Raw genomic sequence first — 20475 nt, 5'->3', positions numbered from 1 at the left:
AAAATTTTGAAAAAGTCATAAACTCTCTTTTTTTATAACATACATTTCAGTCACTATCAGTAGTATCAGATTTTTATTAAGTTTTACATTTATACATACATACTGAAAGAATTAAGAATCTGTATTTTTTTTCTTTGAGATAGCAGATAGGGGTATAGTATCACTTGAACTTGATATACAAGGAGCCATGAACTGATAACACCACAGATCAGAGTTTAGGAGTAAAATTCTGAGGAGCCTGGTCGTGACCATGAAAGGGAAAACAAAAATGAAATCATTTAGGCAAAGGTAGTCTTAACCTAATTGGAATAACTTATATCTAACATAAGATTTTGGATAACTCTCCTGTCTCGTTTTTCCTTGCCACATTAGAGGGAGGAGGATTTTATGCATTTCATTCAATTGTTCAAGTAGAAAATGACTTTTATATATATAGCATTCATACCAAGGTAGATATTTGAAGATCAAATTAACTTATTTCATTTATAAAATCTTGAATACACAGCATACTTAATTCAGGTTTGAGAAAAGATTTTTTTAGAGGCAGAAAAGGAATTGAATTAGTAAACTTTGATGTATTTTACATCTGAACATTAAAAATTACAGAAAATTATGAATGATGAATGTGGACTGAAGTTATTTTATCTGTTACAAAAGTATATATACATTCTGGTGAGCAAATTACTTATAAAACATGTTTCACTTTGACAGTTTAAAGAATTTTCTATTTCTAATATAAGAAGGATTTTTCAAAATTTTGGTGTATATTCTAATTTGTAGTGGTCTAAATGTTTAAAGTATATCTTCAATTTAATAGAATATAACAAATAAGAGTGGGACTATAATCTCAAAAATGTCAAATTTAAAAATTAAATGACCAGATTTATTAGTATAGATTTTTACAGCATAGTTACATAGCATTATCAGCTTCAACCCTTTGTGTATAATATACTAAATAAGAGTGTTGCCTCTTTAGGATGAAAAAGCAGAAGGATTCATCAGTCTGCCTGAATTTAAAATTGATAGAGCCAGTGAATGCCGCAAGAAATAGTAAGTTGATTTTATTTGGGGAGAGGGAGAGAAAGGAAGGGGTTTTTTTTTAAATTTCTAGCTTTTAAATTATAGGTTACTTGTCTAATGCTTTCAAATTGAGGTAATAAGAAAGCAGTTTGTGGGCAGAAAATTGAGTTTTTTACTGATTTCTGTCATCATGGCAAAAGCATTATATGTGTGAACTCAGGTTAGATGTTAAGGTAATTTTACCCATAAAAATTATTGGTTCTAACTTATTTCCCAATTTGAAATAAAATAAGTGTACTTTGTTTCCTTTTGCAGTGCATTCAAAGCCTGTCATCCTAAAATCAAAAGCTTTTATTTTGCTGCTGAACATCTTGATGATATGAACAGGTAAAATGTTACTTAAATTTCAAAGCACTTAGAAAGTCAGTTAGGCTTAGAATTCTAAGCTTTCCACATTAATGTTAGAGAATAATGTCACCATGATCAATCAGTTTAAAATAAAATGGACTCAGGCATAGCTGCATCTAGCCTTAGCTAATTTCAGAGAACAGCATTTTAAAGGTCAAAATGAACCTGTTGACTGTTTATCGAGTTTACAAAAAATGTGCCTGAATCCATATATAGACCCTTAAAAGAAAATCCACTGTAAAAAAAATGATTTTTTTTTCAAAAGTCCATTTCAAGAATGTGTCTTCAAATTTATTTCCAGGTGGGGAGAAAAGATAATTACAAAAAAAAATAACCCTGACATTTCCAAGTGCTGAGCATTTATGACACAACATCCATCTCAATTATTCAGTCCTAAGCAAAATTAGTATTTCTTTTTGTCATATTTCTTCTATCACTGGACAAGATTATACTGCCAAGTGATTAAATGGCAACATGGTTATTTGGGGCTGTTGGAGGGGAGGAAGAAATAAATATATATTTTTACATATATACATATCTCCGTCACCTATAACATTCTGCACCAGGTTTCCACTTTAACATTTATGAATTTGATGTCTTCCTTTTCCTTCCTTTCCCATCTCTCATTTCTAGACTTATAGAAATTGGATTTAAGATTCAGATTTTTCCTTTTCACAGGTCTTCCATAGGTAGTGCACATGACATATATAACTTGCCAACAACTAGGGAGAGGCAGCATAACACAGTGATTAAGAGCATAGACTTTGGAACCAGACTGTCCAAATCCTAGCTCTCGCACTTACTAGCTGTGTGACCTTGGCTATAGAACTGGACCTCTTTATGCCAGGTATTGGCCCCTTTTAAAAATGGTCATAATAACCATCTCCACCCAATGGACTATAGTGAGGAGCAAATGAGCACACATAAAGGGCTTAGAACAGTGCCTTTTCAATTATAAGTGCTATTTTAGTGTTTGCTGGCAATACCTATTCCTTTTATGTACTTTGGGCTCTTAGCCCATTTACCTTTCTTTGTGTGTCTCCAAAAAATTAGTATCCCGTTTTTTGTTGTTTTTTTTTTTAAGATTTATTTATTTATTTGAGAGAGAGGGAGCAAGAGAACAGGGTGGGGAGGGGCAGAGGAAGAGGGAAAAAGAAAGTTTAGGCAGGCTCCAAAATGAGAGGAGAGCCCCAGGTGGGGCTCTGAAATCATGACCTGAGCTGAAACCAAGAGTCAGACACTTAACTGACTGAGCCACCCAGGCACCCCCAGTATCCATATTTTTTTAAAAATTTTTATTTATTTATTTGACAGAGAGAGATCACAAGTAGGCTAAGAGGCAGGCAGAGAGAGAGGAAGGGAAGCAGGCTCCCTGCTGAGCAGAGAGCCCGAAAAGGGGCTCCATCCCAGGACCCCGGGATCATGACCTGAGCTGAAGGCAGAGGCTTAACCCACTGAGCCACCCAGGCGTCCCTCCAGATATTTTTAAACACAAAATTGTGCAACTTTATAAATGTGCTTGAGCACACTAAATGAACACTTAATATGCTTTTATAAATAATCTTGTGGGGGTTTTTTGACACTTGGGAGTAAAGGCACAGTTTGTCCAAAGCAAGAATATGAATACAAGGAAATGACAAAACAAGTATAGAGAATACTTGATAAAATATTTTAGTATTAATAAGGGAACTGAATCTTTCTTGTACTTCCCACAATCTTTGTTGGATTTATCTTGCAATTCTTGAAATTTCACATTAGGCAGTTAGAATTTGGAGAGCCTTTTCTCCTTAATTTGTTCTCAAAATGAAAATGTTTATTCACATGCTCATGATGTGGGGGGAAGTTGTAATGCTCTATTTTGAATTTTAATGATGTTATAATTCTACTGTTGTAGTTACTCACTCTGTTTTATCACATGTTGAGCTCAGTGCCCTTAGGATAAAGATGAAGCGTTTACATCATGACCAAACAGAATTAGTTTTAAAAATGAACATTATCCCATCTTACAAGATGGATACACTAGAACACAATCACCTCTATCTAAGAATTAGCATAACTTAATTATTTATAAAACATGTTAATCAGGGTCTTTTTAGGCATTAAAAAGTGCCTTTTTGGGACACTTGGGTGGCTCAGCTGGTTAACCGGCTGCCTTCAGCTCAGGTCATGATCCTAGGGTCCAGGGATCAAACCCCACATCAGGCTCCTTGCTTGGCCTGAGAGCCAGCTTCTCCTTCTGCCTGCCACTCCCACTGCTCGTGCGTACTCTCTCTCTCTCTCTGATAAATAAAATATTGTTAAAAAGAAAGAAAATGCCTTTTTATGAACTATAAAACCATTCCTGGTCTCCACTCCCTGCCCTGTGTTAGCAAAAATTTCAAAAGTATGTGTCATGTCACTATTCTTCCCTAATACTCCTCTGGATGTATCTGGTTCAGGATCTCATAGAAAAAGCTAAACCAAACCCATGTGTTTCATTTTGTTTTTTCTAAGCAATGAGTCAAAGGAAAAAAAAAAGATCTGATCAAATATGTCATCTCCATATCATACATTTATGAGTTCTGTTTTATGTGAGCCTGCCTTGCTTGGTATATTATAACCTTCAGAACATTGCCCTGAAATACTGGATCTTTTTAAAAATTTAAGTATAATGGACTTTTATTGTTTTTTTTCCTTTTTTAATAATCATATTCCCAATGTCTACTTTGAATAGGCAAGTTTTTAGAAATTACCTGTTAATAGAAAGTAGAAATGCCAGTGCTGGAAATAAACAAAGAATCAGAGGTGGGAGAGATGTCCCCAACAATTTTGTTCTATAGCCTGATTGTTAACATAGCAGCAAGATAATCTGGGCATTGTTCATTCTATATACAACCTTTTAAAGGAATGTACCTAAGTCTTCAAGAGATTTTATATTTATAATATTATAATTATGCTAATTATAATATAAATATGAGCTTTATCTGGTTATTTCTTGATTTCTAAAGTACTAGCATAAGTATTTTAAAAGTATAGTGATTTCTGACATACACATACCCAAATTTACATATAACTATATAACCATTCATACATATACCATTACACATTCATACATACACCCAAATTTACATATACCTATATATATACATACATATACATATACCAAAATGTATGTATATATACATATATATATATATACACACACATGGAATATTAAAATCTCACCTTCTATTTTCTGAGCAGCTGTAAGTTTGATTGTGAGGTAATTTGCAAAAACACTTTTGAGGCCCCCACCCCCATCCATCTGTTTCCTCCTCAGAAATGAGCACTGAAACATGAAAAAAAAATTGCCAGTCTTTGTGAAATCTGTGGGAAGGAAACAAAATATCATGTTTCTTAAGTATTCTGAGACTTATTTACTGAATTCATTTGGTGTATATATTCCTTATCATGTCAGCACATATGTCCTTGCAATTGTGAGGATTCATCCATTTCTATTTGGTAATCACTATTTGTACATTTCTCCCATTGTTACAGTAAGGTGCTGAATGTAGACCTAGTATTAAAGCGCTTCCCCATCACTAAATCCAATGCTTGTATCCCCAACCAGTTTTTCTTAAAATAGCCTCCCCCCATTCCTAGGACCTTTGACTTTCTAATTTTTTTGCCTAGCTGTTTTTGTAAATGGCACTTGATACTAATTTGACATATGTTTATTTGTATCCCTATTTATTGTCTGTTGCCTTCACTAAGATGTAGGCTATGTGAAGGCAGACACTTTGTGTTGTTTCTCTCTGCATCCTTGGTGCTTGGAACAGGACCTGGCAGACATAGGTTCTCATGAAATATTTCTCGACTCTGTTAATGAATATATATCTCCTGTTATCATGGCCTTACATACCAAATTATACTGCAACAAGTATATATGTAAGCCTCTTCTAGCTGAGGCTTTAAGGACAAGTTTATCCAAGACAGCACCAACAGCTGTGTGGTGTTCAGCCTTTTGTGTGTGTAGACACTGGCCTGAGTAAGCCACACACTTTCTGAAGAGTTTTTATCATGAACCGGATTTTTCTGCTGAAAAGTAGTCAAATTTTTCAATTGTCTTCTGACATTTAGCAATTTTGGAACTCACGGAAGGCAGGAATTATATCTTATTCATTTTTGTGCCCCTAAAACATAGCTCATTGTTCAGCATATATAAGGCATTTAGTAAATTTGTTGCACCAACAAATCAAGGAAGCTTCTTTCTAGTTTTCTGATTCATCTCATAAGGAACTCATTGTTCTTTAAACTTCTGACAAAATGAAATTTTAGTGATGTCTTTTAAAATAGTCAGTATGAAGTACTGGATTAAAATCTAATAATACATGTTCCTCTGGTGCTATTACCATCATTTTCACCCAAAAAGCATCAGGCAGGTCTTTTTTAAAAGTGCTAAAAATTACCCTGTAGTACAAATTCAACACCTTTCTCACTACAAATGACCTATAGAGTAAATTTCAATTTTGAATTCTTCTTAGTTATTAGAGTCATTTTTTAAAGGTTATTCATCACGAAGTTGACTTCTTATCATTTGTAATTTTATCATTTGTAATTTTCTGGAGTGTGGGAGTATATGCTACTGAATTTATTTGATCAATCTTTATTTTATTCCCTTTCTGTTCCAGTCCCTTCTTCACTTCCCAAAAATACTTGAGGTGATAATTACATTGTAATTATCAAAGTAAAGTTGAGCTTTAGGTGACTTATTCTTAAAATGAAAGCTCAAATATCCATGGAGATGATTTTGTCAGTGAGAGACACAAATTTCTCCCCTTTTCAAGATATTCTAACAGTCTTCTACACAGTGAATACCACTGGGCATAAATGCTGAAATATATGACTTACTTCAAAGCACATCATCTTCCACCTGACACAGGAGATAAACTTTTAGGAGAAAAAAATCTCAAATACCCTTTTTTCTTAAAAATATATCTTGATCAGATTATTCCACACTTTAATGATGTTAACTATACTATTTTTTCCAAATTAAGATAGTTTGGAAGGGGGGGTTCTTCCTTAATTTCTGATTTGAGAAAGCATATGGATCACAGCTCAGAAAGGACCAGTGGGAAATTGCCAGGTTAATTTAAAGATTTTATGATTCAATAATCTGACGCAGTGTAAACAGCCAGAATAATGAGCACAGGGAGAGATCTGGTGGGACAAAGATGGCGACTGAAACGATGCAGGCCCCTGCACTGGCCATAGCAGCACTACTGAGAGAGGGAAGGTTTATTTTTAAGTTACTATTGTTTGTGGAAATAAATTTGGAGGATCCGAACAGAGGTTAAAATTATGTTTGTTCATTTAGAAAACCTAATACCCTTGTATTTAGAGACACATTTCCAAAGTACTCCTGACGTGTTTTCCCCTAGATCATTAAACTTAAATAACCTTCATCAAAACTAACATTTCATAGTAAAACTTATTTTGACAAGCAAGGTTCATAACTTCCTCCCTCATCAGTATATATTGTATGATATTAAGTATCTGTAAAGGAGCATTTGTTCTGAAGACACAATCAGCAGTGATATTTGGAGTGCTTCTGAATTTGGAGCAACAGAATTAATAGGGCTCTGATCATCATAAAACCCTCTATATTATAGATATGAACAGGTTTGCCTAAGCCTTTTCTATCAAAATAGCATCTTTAGTTTAGGAAGAATTCGTACTACAGCAAATTATAGCTCATTGAAGACTCCATGTGTCAAGAGTAGCAAAGAACACATCTTTTACATAGAATTATCTCATATATTCTTAAACATCTTAAAATAAATATTTTTATTACATTTTGCAATTTGGGGGTGCCTGGGTGGCTCAGTGAGTTAAGCATCCGACTCTTTTTTTTTTAAGGTTTTATTTATTTATTTGACAGAGAGAGAGAGAGAGATCACAAGTATTTATTTGACAGAGAGACAGGCAGAGAGAGTGAGGGGGAAGCAGGCTCCCTGCTGAGCAGAGAGCCCGATGCAGGGCTGGATCCCAGGACCCTGAGATCATGACCTGAGCCGAAAGCAGAGGCTTTCACCCACTGAGCCACCCAAGTGCCCCGAGCGTCCGACTCTTGATTTAGGCTCAGGTCGTGATCTCAGGGTTGTGAGATCGAGACCCTCGTCAGGTTCCATGCAGGACTTGGAGTCTGCTTAAGATTCTCTCTTCTGTCACCCTCTGTCCCCCCCCTTCCCTCTCTAAAAATGATTTTTTATTTTAATTCCTATATAGTTTTATGTAATTCCTGTATAGTTAGTAAAATATAGTAAAATAAACATTATTTTAATGTTTTTATTTTAATTCCTATATAGTTACTAGACTCTCTTACTAGTTTCAGGTATACAATGTACTGATTCAGCACTTCCGTACATCACCCAGTGCTCATCACGACACGTGCACTCCTTAATCCCCATCACCTGTTTCACCCAGCACACCTCACTCCCATCACCTCCACTCTGGTAACCATAAGATTGTCCTCTAGAGTTAAGAGTCGGTTCCTTGGTTTGTTTCTCTCTTTTTTCCCCTTCATTCACTTGTTTTGTTTCTTGAATTCTACATATGAGTGAAATGATACGGCATTTGTCTTACTCTGACTGACTGATTTCACTTAACATAATAACACTCTAGCTCCGCCATGTTGTTGCAAATGGCAAGATTCCATTCTGTTTTCTGGCTGAATAATATTCCATTGTATATATACACCACATCTTTATTCTTAAAATAAGTACTTTTAAGAAGTAACATATAAGAAATTAAGTTGCAATGTTACTGATTTTAATTTTTTTTTCAGATGGCTTAACAGAATCAATATGTTGACTGCGGGATATGCAGAAAGAGAGAGGATTAAGCAAGAACAAGGTAAAGGGATATATATACTTCTTTTACAGTCGTAGGGTTTTTGTTTTGTTTTGTTTTGCTGTTATCCTATGCAGTGATTCACTACTGTCATTTGAATGAACATGGATATGTCAGGCTGTGGTTATTGTTTTCTGGGCACTTTGAATCCAAACCATAGCATCTTAGAGGTAAGGTTTAGTAAACTAAACAATAGGGAATAAACTGAAATTTTTGGAGCTCCTAGTGTGGAGTTCATTGCTGTCTCTCTCAGTCTATTTCCAATGGAGGAAAAAACCTTTAAAAGTCTGTAATTGGTCCTAAATATTGACCAAAGTTCAGGTACTTGTTGGTGCATTGTTTTTTTCTGTTTAGCATTTCATAGACAGTTAAGTGGACTTTTATGCAAAGAGCTCAGATGGATGACCCCTTCTTCCGTAAATTATCTCAACTGGTTATGTTCTTCAGTCTTCTTCATCTGTTACTCTGTGATCTAATGGAACTTGCCTCAGTATTGACCTCAGATTTACAAAAGACAATGTCATTATGCACAATTAAAATTTTACTGAAAGTTGTAGTCACCATTCCAAAGTTGCTTTACATTTCCAAGAAGTATTTATTGTACACCCTTGGAAGCATCAACAGGTTTTGGAAATCTTTTGAGACTTCCTCAAATCAAAGAAATTCTGCAGATTACATATACATATATATGTATGTATACATATATATACATATGTACATATATATGTATATGTTATCTGCAGAATTTCTTTGATATATATGTATAGATGTATCTTCAGAATTTCTTTGATATATATATTATATATATGTATCTGCAGAATTTCTTTGATTTTATATATATATTTCTTTGATACACATACACACACACATGTGCACATACATACACACATTTCTAGCTGTGTCTCCAGTGGGCATTGCCTATTTGTTTATGTGGAGATCCTAAAAACCTGTTTCCTCTCAGAGTAATACCTCAGCCAAAACTTTTCTAAACATCTAAAAGCTAAGAGTTAGAGAGCTTCAAAGAAGATAAGCAGATCCCAAAACCAGTCTGTCAGCAAATGTTTAGGGCAGGGGGTGGGAAACTTTCTGTGAAGAGCCAAGTAGTTAGTATTTTAGGCTTTGCAAGCCCATAAGATTTCTGTCTAAACTGGTCGAAGTCAGCCATTACAGTATTAAAGCAGCTGTACCCACATGAGGAATGTTGCTGGGCTCCAATAAAGCTTTATTTATGGACACTGATACCAAATTATTCTTCCTCTGTTTCTTAACCATTTAAAAATGTAAACACCATTCTTGATCCACAGGTACATAAAAACAGAGAGCCTCATTTGGTCTCCAGGCCTTAGTTTACCTAGCCCTGGTTTAGAGCCATTGGGTGAGGGAATGAGCACGAATAGAGCACCGAACAGTGAGGAGTTAGGGCAAGGAGAGTTCAAAGAAATAGCAAACATGCCTCCTGCCAATACGAATATATCATCTTGTTGAGGATCTCATAGATACATCCTTGAAATTGCTTAAGAGAAATTAAAGAAAAACAAAAACAAAAAACTAGGGAGTTACATAAAGTAAATAAGTCCTAATGATTGCACAGCATGCAACTGACTTAAAAAAATTTGCTAAATGGATGCAAATTTAAAAAAAAAAAGAACCTGGGAAGGAGGCAGGATTAAGGAGGAAATAACTTATTAGAGGAAGTGATTGTGGGCCTGGTGTAAAGTCAGCAGCAGAGGGGAAGAGAAGGTATTTTATTCAATATGAAGCTTTTGTGTGTAATGCCTTCAATTAGCACTCTGATTAAATTAAGATGAAATAGGCACCCATCCTGCCTGAAATTACACTGAATTCTAGTAGAAAGGCTACTCTTAATGTAATACAGAAAATGAAATGTAAAAGTACAAATCAAGTTCTGCGGAAATTCAGCTGGAGAGATTGCTTCCAGGAGGGGAAAGGGAAAAGGCTTTTTGTCAACTCCATTATTTGAACTTGTTCTCACAGGATGAGAAGGAAGGAGAGTTAAGGAAGTAACAAACACAGCATCCCTGAGAGGGGAAATAGCATGGATAGTTCCACAAATAACGTGGAAGCATTCTCCATCAAATCCGCGTGCACAGGCAAATCCCAGCCAGGACTAGGAAGTGTGTCAGGCCAGTCATTAAGCCACATTTCTTCGTTGTTAAAAGTTCGGTTAAGGAATAAACCTTTCATACTTCAACGTAAGTTATAGGCCTAAAATTGTGTTAAGAGTACTAAAAAAAATACTAGTCTTCCTTTTCACATTTTTTAAAGTCATAAAACAGTTCTTTATAGGTGTACAGATTTGTTTCTGTTCTTCTTAAGAGGCAAAAATTAGAAGTGAGCAACGTACTGAGGAAAATGAATCTTTGAAAAAACGTGATTTACATGAATAAGGAATCTTGGATTTTCAGGCTCAACTCTTGTATTTTATCACTTTGAAGCTTAGCATGGTCTTGATTTTAGTGAATTTTCTTTGTACCTGGTGTTATATGGCCAAATTTCATTGTGGATTAAAGAACTGGTAAGTTATATTGCACACGCAGGTTCCAATAAGTATTCAGTCCAAGGATTCATGCTGCCCTGGTCATGTGAGTATATACTTCAGTGCCTTCTGGAGTGGTAAACATTCACTGGCAGAAGCTAACAGCTAATAATTCACCCCTCTCTTGCTAGCGCTCTTAATGTAGCACAGTGCAACCGGAATCTCTGAAATAATTTGGATTTCCACAGAGTGTATATTCCTCAGGCACTCTGACATAGGTCAGAAACATCTGACACTTTCCTACTTTCTGCATAATTAGGTCTCATGATATCTTCTATATAGAAAACAACTGGATGCCTGTGTCTACTCGACACTTCTATACAGTTCTTTGACATCTGCAGAGTACCATTCTCAGTACTGAAGTTAAACTTCATACAAAATACAGCTCTTTGAGGGTTGGGAATCCTTCACAAACATGCAAAGGAGAAACCAACTGCCAGGCACTTTTTATTTAAGTACCCAGTGCAGCTTAGAAGTGACTCTTGCATTGATTTAAATAAAAGTTTAGTGAATTGCTATTGGTAGCTATGGAAGTATAAAGGATGTGGGCTTCTCTTTCATTATTTGTTGTTGTACTTAGAGAAAACAGGGTTACACTAAATTATGCCAAGATCACAATTTGGCTAATTGTCTGCTAATTATTTTTCTATATTTTCCCACCTTCAAGTCAGACATTCATAACACGTTGTTTTCTCTCATACATAAGGTCTTCCTAAAGCTTTAATCACATAAAAATGAATGAAATATATTGCAATTTTGGCAGTTTGAGATGAACAAGTCATTCTTTTTTTCAAATTATCCTTTTATAGCAACATGAGAAGTAAAGTAGAAATGTTCCTGTTCTACTGACAACACTGTTTATTCATGATTAGTTACTTATAAAATTGAATACCACTGCAAGAGACATTAAAAGTTCCATTTATTTTGTGCTAAATAGAAAGCTAAGAAAAATAAATTAATTTGCTCTTAGAATGCAAATCAAACTGGTTTTCAGCCTCTGAGCAAACAGTGTGCCTGTAATTTTCCACACAAACCCCAAATAAACCATGATTGAGTTTTCTGTGTAGGCTCCTCTATGGCATTCTCTGTCAAAGATACACAACTTACTGTGAGAAATGAAGTTAATTTACAAGGTGGGATTTCAGTCTTTTCTTCGGTAAGCCAAGAAAACTATAGATGGATGGTATTTTTTAGTAAACCAAGAATTACATCAAATAGTGGACTAGATTTCTTCCTAATTCAGCTGAGGGGGAAAAAACAGAGAGAGAATCTCCCACATCTGTCACTTGTAGTGATAGCTATGGAGTATTGGATAAAATGGCAATCATCTCCTTCTCAACATGCTAATAAGGACCACTTGAGGTACTAATTCCTTGAGCCCCCCAAGTTATCAGTGCAGAGGTCAAGGAGAAACTCAACACAGGTGCCAGAGCTTCAAGAAATAGTGGAAAGGGTAAAAACAAAGTGATCTTGGTAAACCACTGCTTGGAGCTGGGATAGGGGGGAGCCGAGTGTCTTCACTTCCAGCAATGACTTCCCTGTGGTATTTCAAGCTCCCACAGAACTACCTAACCCAGATCCCAGAGTTTCAGAATTCACTTTTCACTGCTGCAATTGCTACAAGAAAAAAAAAACCAATATCCAAGAAGATAAAAACAAGGCATTTATCTCCGATGTGATGTGGGTCAGACTGTCCGAGAACGCTACCTACAAAATCACCCAAGAAGATCAGGGGTCCTAATACTTATCGAGTGCTACCGAGGTGCAAAGCACTTGAATCTATATTGCCTGTATTACCTTATATCCCCCACCGCACACATACACACACACATACACACAACTCTGAAAGGCGCTTATTATTAGCCCCCTTTTACAGATGTCGAAATAGACTCGGGTTTAGTAACCATGACAAGAGCACTGAGATGGTAAGTGGTATAGCCAGGAATTGAACCTGCATCTACCCAACTACATAGTTCATGCTTTTCCCACCATTGTTTGTTGGGTACACCTCTGGGCAACTACATCAATTCGTATTTGAGGGGAAGGTTAGTATACTGGCTGTCACCAGCATGGTCCATTGTAAATACGAGATACAAATTTAGATTAACTAGTTTATGCTTACCTTTTAGTCAAAGGGAATAATTAAAGTAGGAGTAGCATTTTCAAAGTTTTAGAATTTTGAGGCCTGAATATAATAATCTCTCTCCATTGTTAAAGAATTGCTGTTCTTGAGAGCCAGAGTAATAAAGCAGAAGGAGGAGGGGGCTTAAAGCATCATGAATAGGGGCACCTAGGTGGCTCATTTGGTAAAGTGTCTGCCTCCAGCTCAGGTCAGGATCCCAGAGTCCTGGGATCGAGTCCTGTATCGGGTCCCCTACCCAGCGGAGAGCCTGCTTCTCCCTCTGCCTGCTGAAAAAAACTTTAAATTTTTTTTAAAAAAAGCATCATGGGGTGCCTGGGTGCTTCAGTGGATTAAAGCCTCTGCCTCTGGCTCAGGTCATGATCTCAGGGTCCTGGGATCGAGCCTGGCATCAGGCTCTCTGCTCAGCGGGGAGCCTGCTTCCTCCTCTCTCTTTGCCTGCCTCTCTGCGTACTTGTGATCTCTCTGGGTGTCGAATAAAGAAATAAAAAAAAATCTTAAAAAAAAGCATCATGAATATATGCCAAATTAAATTCTCCCACCTATGTCATACAAAAGAGTCTCTTCAAGGTTTAGGGCAAAGCGATTTCTTAGTTCAAATCCCAGCTCTACTAATTTCTATTCAGCATATATAGTAAGCACTCAATAAATGTTAGTTATACTTATTAATAAACACCACAAGGAAAATTTATATAAGTATTACAGTATAGGATTTCCTGGGTGGAGAGGGGTTCCTGTAAAAAGACATGTCATGATTTTTTTTTAAAGATTTTATTTATTTATTTGACAGAGAGAAATCACAAGTAGACGGAGAGGCAGGCAGAGAGAGAGGGAAGCAGGCTCCCCGCTGAGCAGAGAGCCCGATGCGGGACTCGATCCCAGGACCCTGAGATCATGACCTGAGCCGAAGGCAGCGGCTTAACCCACTGAGCCACCCAGGCGCCCGACATGTCATGATTTTTCACCTAAATCTGAATATCATTTAGGCCTTATGATGGCTCTTTTGTGATTTGGATTTTCATAAAAATAAGGAACATATGTTTTAATAATTTTTCTCCTCTTTTATCATCTGAGATTCATATGGGTAATGCTTACAGGTTTTTCCTTGTAACTCTTGTAAAGAATTAACCCAGAGTTAAGAGTGGTTAAGGTATTAGTGGAACAGGTTTTGATTATTGGCCTTTGTGCTGTATTTTACTTAGCTGATTCATCTCTCGGGGTTTTTTCCCTTCCCTCTTGTCTGAGGTCTGCCAAAACTAGCGGCTTACATTTTCTACCCTTTTAAGTAGTTCTGGAAGTTTGGAACTTACGGCCCACATCAGCAAATTTGCCCTTTTGCATTTGGCAAGAATCAGAATTTGCCATGTGTTTTCAAGTAGAGGTGGGAGTGTGGTGTTACAGAGATTCATGTCAGCATGACTCGGAAAACAGCGATTGTTAGATAACCAGTGAATTGAAGCCAGAACAGAGAACTGAGAACATTATTTTTGGAGCTCTTTATATCTGTAGATCTTTACAGATCTACAGATACATTGCTTTCCTTTTTAGGGTAAAATGATACACCTTTCAGAGGCATTATGTGTTATTCATTAATTAAAGGTTCAGGATAATTTGGCCTGAAATCTAAAGCACCCTAAACCCGATCTGGCTTATGCAATGTCTTTTTCTTAACTCCTTAAAATTGTAGCTGTGTATAATTGCTTGCTTTAAAGGTGGGAATTAGGTGATTGTACTCTTCCTTCCTCCTTCTTCCTCAAAACCCAGCTGAAAATAAATGTCGGTGGGCCTGGAGTAGGAGGTGCTGGGGAGCAGAATGTAGGAGTGGAATTTAAATTTCCTTGTGTTAGCTGGTAGTGTATGTTCCTGAAAATATGGCTAGAAACATTTAATAGAATGTTATTGTATCTATGTGTGTGAATTTACAGATTACTGGAGTGAGAGTGACAAGGAAGAGGCAGATACTCCATCAACGCCCAAACAGGACAGCCCTCCACCCCCCTACGATACATACCCGCGGCCTCCCTCTGTAAGTTGCCAGCAGACATGTATGTAATTTGGCATTAGATTCTTTGATGATATCCCTTCGTTTGTTAAAAAACAGTTATGTGGTGAATTGCATGTCAGACCTCTGGATTCTTAAGAGGAAGGAAAACAGGGAGTCTAAAAGCAATAAGGGGAAAAAATATTTAAGTATGCAAAGACAGTTTAATCAGGAGAAATAGTCACCACAGATTGCAGGCATCATAAATATCTGCCCAGGTTTATTAAAATAAAATCCTACTTGTGTCAGAGTAGCCTTCATGGAAATATCAGCAACAAAAATATTTCCTTAGACAAAGGTATGTAAATGGACCTTATGTGTTTCCACACTAATAAAGTTCATTCCTGTGTCCTTCAGAAAAAACTCATAAAAATTAATATTACATCTGTATTGAACACGTGTTTTAACATACAGCTTTTTAGATAGTCATGGGGTCTAGCTTAATGTATGTGTTATATGGTACTCCAAACTCCTTAAACCTGTGTACATTATTCTGCGTATAGACTGTACTTTAATCTTTTAATGGGGTAAACAACTGTCCTGGTTTTCTTCGGACTATCCCACTTTATGCACATTTCCCAGCAGAAGTATTAAGAACATCTCAGTAGTGTCCCAGTTTCGACAATATATTGCATGGTTACGGCATCATAAGAGTCAGTTCTGCCTATCTTGGGACTGAGTCTTCCACACAGGAAATGGAAGCTGAATTTAGGTGACAACAGCAGTCAACCTAATTATACCTCCCTGTTACTCTAGAGGATTTTAAATAAGAAAGGCACTACACAAGATGGTGACATAATTTGAGGCCACTTCTCAACCTTGGCTGTGCATAAGAATCACCTCTGGAACATTTTAGAAATGCAGATGCAGACATTAAATCAGTATATCTGGGACTACAAAGAGCTCACTGGGCTAGACTATGGACCTTCCGTGAACAGGGACCCTGTTGGATTGATCTACACATCCCTGTGGTGTAGCACAGCACTGACACTTATTTACTAAGTGCGTAATAAATATTTCTGAGAGAAACAAATGGACACTTTTTTGACCAATAACTAAAAGGGAAGCCACATTTTTAACAACAACTTTGGATGACAGAGTCTATTACCTAAGAATTTTTCCTGTATGTATACACATTTATTTAATGCATCAGTTCACTGAGTGCAATAGAATGCAAGGATGAGCGATAGAAATGAGATGCACAAACTCAGTGACAAGATATATTTTATATCATATTTTCCCTCTTCCCCTAAAACATCAGGGCCTGAATAATGCCTTTAAAATATTTCTAAAAGAGGAAGAAAGGGAAGCTGCAGCTTCGTGACCAGCTCTTTAATCACAGCAGCATGGCGATTTCAAGAAAGAAACTATTTATGTTATTAACATGTGGGAAGATAAACTGCCCCCAGAAGATGCCACTTAACTTCTCCTTTAGCCCGAGGAGCAGTATGAACTTTCGCCTCAGCCAGGCTTGTCCTGACCACAGCTGCAGCCCCATGTGCCGTGCCCACATTTGATAAAGCTGGCTCCTTCTGCCAGAAAGGAGCCGGGCTGATCTGTTAGCTGCCAGAGCTAGAGTGAGCCTTGTCCCCAGTGGGGGCGCCTGCAAGTCCTTTACAGCATTCACTCGATGCTATATGGTTATGTTCCCAAACCTGAAATTCTGGGAATAAAATATCCCATTTTTCTTTTATGTTTATGTACCCTGAGGTGCCCTTGCTCAAGGCAAATGCTAACCCCATCAGGGTATAATCTCATCCTGCCTATATTTTTAACTCTTTACAAAGTGCCACAAATTGAGCAGACCCTAAGAAAGAGTTTCCTTGGCGCCCATAGGAGGAGACATTCAGCTGTGAGGAAGAGGAGGGGTTCTGTCTGATTATAGGCATCTTGTTTTCACATCCCAAAGTCTCTCTCCAAACTCCATAAAATCCAGAAATATGAATTTGGCAACAATTGTTCACAGTTTCAAATGATAGAGATTTTTAAAACTTCCCATTTTTGTTGTTGTTGCTGCTGAATATTTCTTACGTAAACATTCAGATTTTCTTATGCTTCCCTGTAAAATTTTGCATGTTAATATGTCACATTTTTCATGAGAGTCTGGTGGAGCTGCATTTGAACGCTGCACATCTCAGTCCCTTAAAAGATCAGCCGGGGCCCAACTTTGAGATGTCTGTGAACTTGACTTGTCATTACCTTGACTGGTAAATGTTAGCCGGTGGAAATCTAACTTGTGCCTTGCTGACAGAGGTGGTCCGTTATTGCTATGGAGACTGACCAGAGGCTCCTTTCCACAGATGAGCTGTGCCAGTCCTTACGTGGAAGCAAAACACAGCCGGCTGTCTTCCACAGAGACCTCTCAGTCACAGTCCTCCCATGAGGAGTTTCGCCAGGAAGTGACCGGGAGCAGTGCGGTGTCCCCCATTCGCAAGACAGCCAGTCAGCGCCGCTCCTGGCAGGATTTAATCGAGACGCCCCTGACAAGCTCAGGATTACACTATCTTCAGACTCTACCCCTGGAGGATTCTGTCTTCTCTGACTCTGCGGCCATCTCCCCGGAGCACAGGCGGCAGTCCACTCTTCCAACTCAGAAGTGCCACCTACAGGATCACTATGGGCCGTACCCCCTGGCGGAGAGCGAGAGAATGCAAGTGTTAAATGGAAATGGGGGCAAGCCTCGAAGTTTTACTCTGCCTCGAGATAGCGGGTTCAACCACTGCTGTCTGAACGCGCCGGTTAGTGCCTGTGACCCGCAGGATGACGTACAGCCCACAGAAGTGGAGGAAGAGGAGGAGGAGGAGGAGGAGGAAGGGGAGGCAGCAGGGGAAAACATAGGAGACAAAAGTAAGTATGTTGGAGATGCTTAGCCTGTGTACACAGATTCCTAACCTTTTCAAACTGCTTATTTTAAGAAAATAGAATCTTGTTTCCCTTTTTTCTTAAAATAATGGTCTTGCTGCACAGGAAGTTAGGTAGCCCTTGGTGTTTTACTTTCAGACCTTGAGTAATGTGGGGGACAAAAGATGGATAACGAAACCTATATCCCAGGACACCCAAAGCTAGAGCAAATGGTTTTCCCCAGTTACCCATTTGCCTTTTAAGGCTGATGATAATCGTTTCTTTTCCTCTTCATTCCTCCTCTTACCCACTTTCTTCTCCCTCGCATGCATCATCCCTTTGGTCCACAGTCATTGTCCCCTGAGTTTGGGTTAAGAAACTAAATGCTTCATACAGGGTGTTAGCAGAACCTTGGTTGAATACGTAACTGACACACAGACACACGTGCGTGCGCACACACACACTCAACTTCCTTTTCCACCATTAAAAGATTTAAAGGAGAAATTCAGAAGGGTTTTCCAAGAAGAAATTTCAAACAGCACTTCTGTCAAGTCCAAATAGTTGAAAAAACCAGTTTCCCAAAAGCATTTATTTACTTTCTTGGTATGTATATTGATTGCAAAACTCAATTTATGTGAATCAACTCTTAAGAGAGACAAAGCCAATTAAGTAAATCCTCTGACTTGTTGGCATTAAGACTATGTTTGCTAATTATCAAGTTCTTTACCCAACATCCCTTACCAAGCATCTGTTTCTAATTAATGTGCTACAACAGGCCAGAAACCCAGCTTATTTTTAAGGGAAAGGCTAAAACTCAGTTATTTTACTTAGAAAGAAAATCTAGGTTTGGTTATAAGTCCTGAATATAAAATTACCCCCCCCAAAAAACAATAGTGTTAAAGGGGTAGTATAAAACTGTTTGCATGTCTTTGTTCAAAAACGAAGTTTGGGCCAGTTAGTGCAGATGTCCCAAGCCAATGTTGGTGAAACCACAGTTGCTGGTCTGGTCCCACTAGGGCATTAGATTTCTCTTTTTAAAGGATACAAGCAGAATATATCCACCAGCCTGTTTTGTGAGAAAACGAGTTTGACTGTGGGATATAGTACTGTAAGTTCTTCATCGTGACTGGAAAACAGCTCAGAGCTCACAGAGGACCAGCAGTTCAGGAGCCTCATCCCCGTGTTAAGTTTGGCTTATTTAAAATGAGGTTCACTTTGGAGATGATTAACAAGAAAATACAGTAGACCTCCTTTTATGGGATGGATCTTTATTGCATTATTTAACGGGAATTAAATTATATCTTCTACCCTCAAAATATGAGTCTCTTGTAATAAAATCCATATGTTAATGCAGTTTCCACGTGAAATATATTTTAGCCATATTCTCCACAAGGAGCATTACAAAAGGTATACTATTGGTGCAGGAAATGGTAATTACCATCTGTTACCTGTCATGGCTTCCCAGCATTCACATTTATCAGAGATTATGGAAGAGTCTGGTGGAAGAAATACCTAGGAGCCACGTTAGGCCTCTGTAGGACTTCTGGCAAGGATGATAATACATTTTTACCAGTACGATGTTTACCGAAATTAGTACCTTGTTTGCTAAAATTTAAAGCTGAGTTAGAAACTGCGTTTCGACAGTCATCCAGGTGCTGCACGGTGGCTCTAACTATGTGAGGTTTGTTCAGTATTATACAAACAGAGCAGGGAGAATACTTTATCTCTATTTTAAAATAAATTGTGTTGACATTTGCACAGCCCTCTGGACTAGAGAATTCTGTTCAGAAAACATCTCATGGCCGCAGGTGGAAGTCATTGATGCTATCTTTTTCGCTTAAGCCACTTACTCCCCAGTTCCTCCTGGCCACGAGTGAGGGAGTACTGGAGAGGAGAAGCCATATCCTCGGGCCTGAAAGACAAACCTGGGCCCACAGAGCATACTTAGTTAGATGGCTTTCAAGTTTGCTCTTCCAGTGTCTCTTTTTGGCTGTTTGTTGATTGGATACATTTCTACCATATAGATGCACTCCTAAGTTGGTGGATTTTTTCCTTCAGTTTCCCAAATGAGTCAAGTGGGGAGTTATCCAGTATTATCCATCTCTTTCAGGGGCTCTTTTTCCGTGGAATAATGGAGATAAGGCCAAACAACCGTAGGAAGTGTGTGCATGAATCTAGTACTGCACATTTTGCTTTTTAATTCAATGTCGTGTGGCAGCTAATGCTATTTCAGTCGGCTCTGCTTCACTAGAGGTGGCTATGCGCTGTCGTTCAGGACCCCATTTCTTTCTGGACATTTCCCCCCAGATCTTGCTGCTTGTGTGTCAGTGTTCTTCAGACCATTCTCAGCAGAGCAGTGCGTTTCATGGTCGCCTAGTAGATGTTTTTTACTTAACGGAATGTATGTTTGCCTTCCTAACGATCGACTTTCTGCATTACTGTTTTGACATTTAGGGATGTTCGACTCGATGAACACACAATTTGAGAAACATCAGTTTTACAATCAGTGCTTTCAAAATAATTTTTAAGGCCTAGTTAAGGGGTGTCGTGTTCGTGACTGCCCCGGGTCGGCCATTAGGAGCAAGTATTCCAGGCTTC

The 20475-nt window shown here is 37.8% G+C and overlaps 1 protein-coding gene across 5 annotated transcripts in view; it reads left to right on the top strand.

Annotated features, from left to right (window-relative positions):
* CNKSR2 (connector enhancer of kinase suppressor of Ras 2) overlaps positions 1–20475 on the top strand; it is a 284336-nt gene that overhangs the window by 222118 nt on the left and 41743 nt on the right. For all 5 annotated transcript variants that reach the window (XM_044235204.1, XM_044235203.1, XM_044235202.1 and 2 more), the window contains 5 exons: positions 977–1050; positions 1336–1407; positions 8234–8301; positions 14921–15021; positions 17337–17883. In XM_044235204.1, coding sequence (XP_044091139.1) covers positions 977–1050; positions 1336–1407; positions 8234–8301; positions 14921–15021; positions 17337–17883 — 862 coding nt within the window. The remainder of the gene's footprint in view (positions 1–976; positions 1051–1335; positions 1408–8233; positions 8302–14920; positions 15022–17336; positions 17884–20475) is intronic.

The sequence above is a fragment of the Neovison vison genome, chromosome X, assembly GCF_020171115.1.
Source record: "Neovison vison isolate M4711 chromosome X, ASM_NN_V1, whole genome shotgun sequence".
NCBI classification, from domain to species: Eukaryota; Metazoa; Chordata; class Mammalia; order Carnivora; family Mustelidae; genus Neogale; species Neogale vison.
This window is presented reverse-complemented; position numbering and strand designations above follow the sequence as displayed.